Raw genomic sequence first — 3,940 nt, 5'->3', positions numbered from 1 at the left:
GAAAAGTGCAAAATATATCAATTCCAGTTCCAAAGCTTCAATATTTTTGAAATTATAACAAATAAGGAGATCAGTTTAACATTTTTCTGTTGCAGGTGGTGAGGTGGTTACAGTTGTTACCAGTATTATGGAAGGAATTTACATGATTTTATTTTTCCAACAATAAAAGTATGGGGTTAGAATCTTATTGAAGATTTGACAAATGAGGGTTAGCATCTTATTTAAGGATTTGACTAATGATAGAATCTTATTTAAGGACTTGGCTAAATAGAGTAAGCATCATATTTAAAGATGTGACTAATGATAGCATCATATTTAAAGATTTGACTAATGATAGCATCATATTTAAAGATGTGACTAATGATAGCATCATATTTAAAGATGTGACTAATGATAGTTAGCAACTCTTTTAAATATGTGATGAATGTGAATAAATGTGTTAATAGGCTAAAAATACTAGAAGAAGGTAGACATGATGAATAAAATACTCTTAAATAAACACAACAATTTTTATTTTGGAAATCGTAACTTAAAATCACACCCAAAAACTGTTTATCAGCCTAAATTTCCTGTGTTATTTCCTTAAAAACTGTAGGAGTCAATATCAACTTTTTCAGCAGGAAAAAAAATGAGCTCTCATCATTTTAATTATTACATTACATTTAATTATTACATAACCAGTAACTAGTATCCAAACAAGAAATTATTCCACAGAAAATACTTTATCTCACAAAATTTCATAGTTGCCATTAATTATAGTGAATATCAATTAAATAGAATATATAAATTTGGTTTTATGAAAATAAAATGTCTCAATTTCAAAAATGGTCACAATTTAAACAGTAATATATTTCGGCTTTCGATTAAGTTCAAAAATTAGATGCCTTACAAATTACCTTCAAGTCATGTACTTAACACTCACCAGAATGTCTAACAAGTGTACAACATTCATGTATAACTGTCAAACACTTACATGACTGTATTGTGTAGATTTTTTAAATTTACAACTGTTATTTATGACTGTCCAATGTTCAAGAAACTGTTTTGTATAGATCTTTTTTGTTACTCCCAGTCTCAAAGATATAACTGTACAATATTCACACGACTGTCAAGTGTAACTATCTGAAGTTCACAAGACTGTCATGTGTAACTAAGTAAAGCTCACAAGACTGTCATGTGTAACTAAGTAAAGCTCACAAGGCTGTCATGTGTAATTACCTAAAGCTCACAAGACTGTCATGTGTAATTACCTAAAGCTCACAAGACTGTCAAGTGTAACTATCTGAAGTTCACAGGACTGTCATGTGTAACTAAGTAAAGCTCACAAGACTGTCATGTGTAATTACCTAAAGCTCACAAGACTGTCATGTGTAATTACCTAAAGCTCACAAGGCTGTCAAGTGTAACTATCTGAAGTTCACAGGACTGTCATGTGTAACTAAGTAAAGCTCACAGGACTGTCATGTGTAACTAAGTAAAGCTCACAAGACTGTCATGTGTAATTACCTAAAGCTCACAAGACTGTCATGTGTAATTACCTAAAGCTCACAAGACTGTCATGTGTAACTATCTGAAGTTCACAGGGCTGTCAAGTGTAACTATCTGAAGTTCACAGGACTGTCATGTGTAACTAAGTAAGGCTCACAAGACTGTCATGTGTAACTAAGTAAAGCTCACAAGACTGTCATGTGTAATTACCTAAAGCTCACAAGGCTGTCAAGTGTAACTATCTGAAGTTCACAGGACTGTCATGTGTAACTAAGTAAAGCTCACAAGACTGTCATGTGTAACTAAGTAAAGCTCACAAGACTGTCATGTGTAACTAAGTAAAGCTCACAAGACTGTCATGTGTAATTACCTAAAGCTCACAAGACTGTCATGTGTAACTGTCTGAAGCTCACAAGGCTGTCAAATGTAACTGTCTGAAGCTCACGAGACCGACTTTAATTTGTAAATGTCTAACACTCACGAGACTGGCATAACTCATTTAAAGTTCATTAATGTTAAACATATTATCAACATCACTCAAGATCTATAACCTTGTAAATATAAGATGTAGAAATACACATTGTCTTTCTTCTTATCTAATCTCATATATGTCATTCATACTACACAAAAAAAAGGATATCTGGCAGGAGAGTCTTTCACAGCATCCAGGAAACCATTTCTTCTTGACACTGGAAATTTATATTATTCAAAAACATCAAAATGTACATCTTCAAACTATGTAAAAGTTTTCAAAAAGGAATTTCATCTAAATATAATTCCTTGTACATAGAATGAACATACAAAAAAGCATACATGTTTTCTTGCAAATAAGTTTAATAATACAGAGTACAAGAATTTTATTCCATTAGTAATTAAACAGTTTTTTCATCGGGAATACATGGATAGACTTCTCTTCACAAGTTTGTTAATGATGTAAGTATACAGTATACTTATCTGTTTACACTACACATACAAATTACACAAACACATCTTAAGCTCTACACAAACTTGAGTATTTACAAGCATACTATTTCAGTTATATATCATATCTGTAAACTTAACATTCACAGTAATGTTTAACAAATCTTAAAGTTCAAGCTGTCTCTAGCTACAGAATATGCCATAAGAAATCTATATTTACTGTAAAACACACCAACAGTGTTTAGCTCATTAATTTAATTAAAGCAATTTCAATATTTGATTGTTGAGATAAAACTTAACTTACATAAAACTAGGTGAGTGATTATACAGCTGAATATAAATACACACAGAAAAGCAAGAGACATAATGAACATGTAGAAGTAGCGGTAGTTTCGTCTGCCTACACAATTTCCCACCCATGGACAATGGTGGTCAAACCGATCTGTTGGAGACAAAATAGTCCAGGGTTAAAAAAATAAACCTTTACATTGATAAAATCATGTAATCCATTGAAGTTAATAACTGATATGATAACATTAACAATTTATAAAAGGTAAAAATAAATGTTTATAAAAAGAAAATATATATCCTTTAAAAAATTGCAATATAACATTTTTAATATCTACAGGTATAAAATCAAAGATAAAATAAATTTAAAAACAGTTTATACCAGTCAGAAGATACCAAACAATAAACTTAAATGAATTAATTCATATGTTAATCTCTCTGTTAGCTACAGACAAAACTGTAATATCTTTAATAAAGGACACGGCATTGTGCAAAGTATCTTACCAACACAGTTATCACACAGACTACAGTGTGATGCTCGAGGTGGCCTGAATATCTTACAAGTAAAACAATACTTCAACTTGACCGTCTGTCCACGTACAACCACCTCCTTGGTTCTAGGTGGTGGTCGATATGTTGGGGAAGTTGAACCATTTGGCAGCTCTGAAAATGTGGAATTGTATATGGTCAATGATAAAATAGAAAAATACAGTTATACACAGGTTCCAAAAAATGCTTCAAAAACAATAGTAAAATTATTAAACCTGTTATTTTGGTAAATTTAAGGAATAAACTAAATAAATAAAATTTCTGTTCCATCATGTACTACTATACCACAATTATAGTAGATCAATGTGTTTCTTGATCTACTATAATTGTGGTATCATAGTACATGATTGTGTTTCATCATGTACTATACCACAATTATAGTAGATCAATGTGTTTCATCATGTACTACGATACCACAATTATAGTAGATCAATGTGTTTCATCATGTATTACGATACCACAATTATAGTAGATCAATGTGTTTCATCAAGTACTACGATACCACAATTATAGTAGATCAACAAGTTTCATCATGTACTACGATACCACAATTATAGTAGATCAATAAGTTCCATCATGTACTACGATACCACAATTATAGTAGATCAACAAGTTTCATCATGTACTATGATACCACAATTATAGTAGATTAATGTGTTTCATCATGTACTACGATACCACAATTATAGTAGAT

The 3,940-nt window shown here is 31.0% G+C and overlaps 1 protein-coding gene across 1 annotated transcript in view; it reads right to left on the bottom strand.

Moving 5' to 3' along the window:
- LOC106473918 (probable palmitoyltransferase ZDHHC14) overlaps window positions 1-3,940 on the bottom strand; it is a 36,716-nt gene that overhangs the window by 18,452 nt on the left and 14,324 nt on the right. The window contains exons 4-6 of the mRNA XM_022402319.1: window positions 3,202-3,360; window positions 2,714-2,851; window positions 2,129-2,177 (exon numbers count right to left, since the gene is read on the bottom strand). Coding sequence (XP_022258027.1) covers window positions 2,129-2,177; window positions 2,714-2,851; window positions 3,202-3,360 — 346 coding nt within the window. The remainder of the gene's footprint in view (window positions 1-2,128; window positions 2,178-2,713; window positions 2,852-3,201; window positions 3,361-3,940) is intronic.

This window comes from Limulus polyphemus, unplaced genomic scaffold, assembly GCF_000517525.1.
Source record: "Limulus polyphemus unplaced genomic scaffold, Limulus_polyphemus-2.1.2 Scaffold6629, whole genome shotgun sequence".
In the NCBI taxonomy this organism is placed as follows: domain Eukaryota; kingdom Metazoa; phylum Arthropoda; class Merostomata; order Xiphosura; family Limulidae; genus Limulus; species Limulus polyphemus.
The sequence above is the reverse complement of the archived record's forward strand: the minus strand, read 5'-3'. Positions and strand labels throughout refer to the sequence as shown.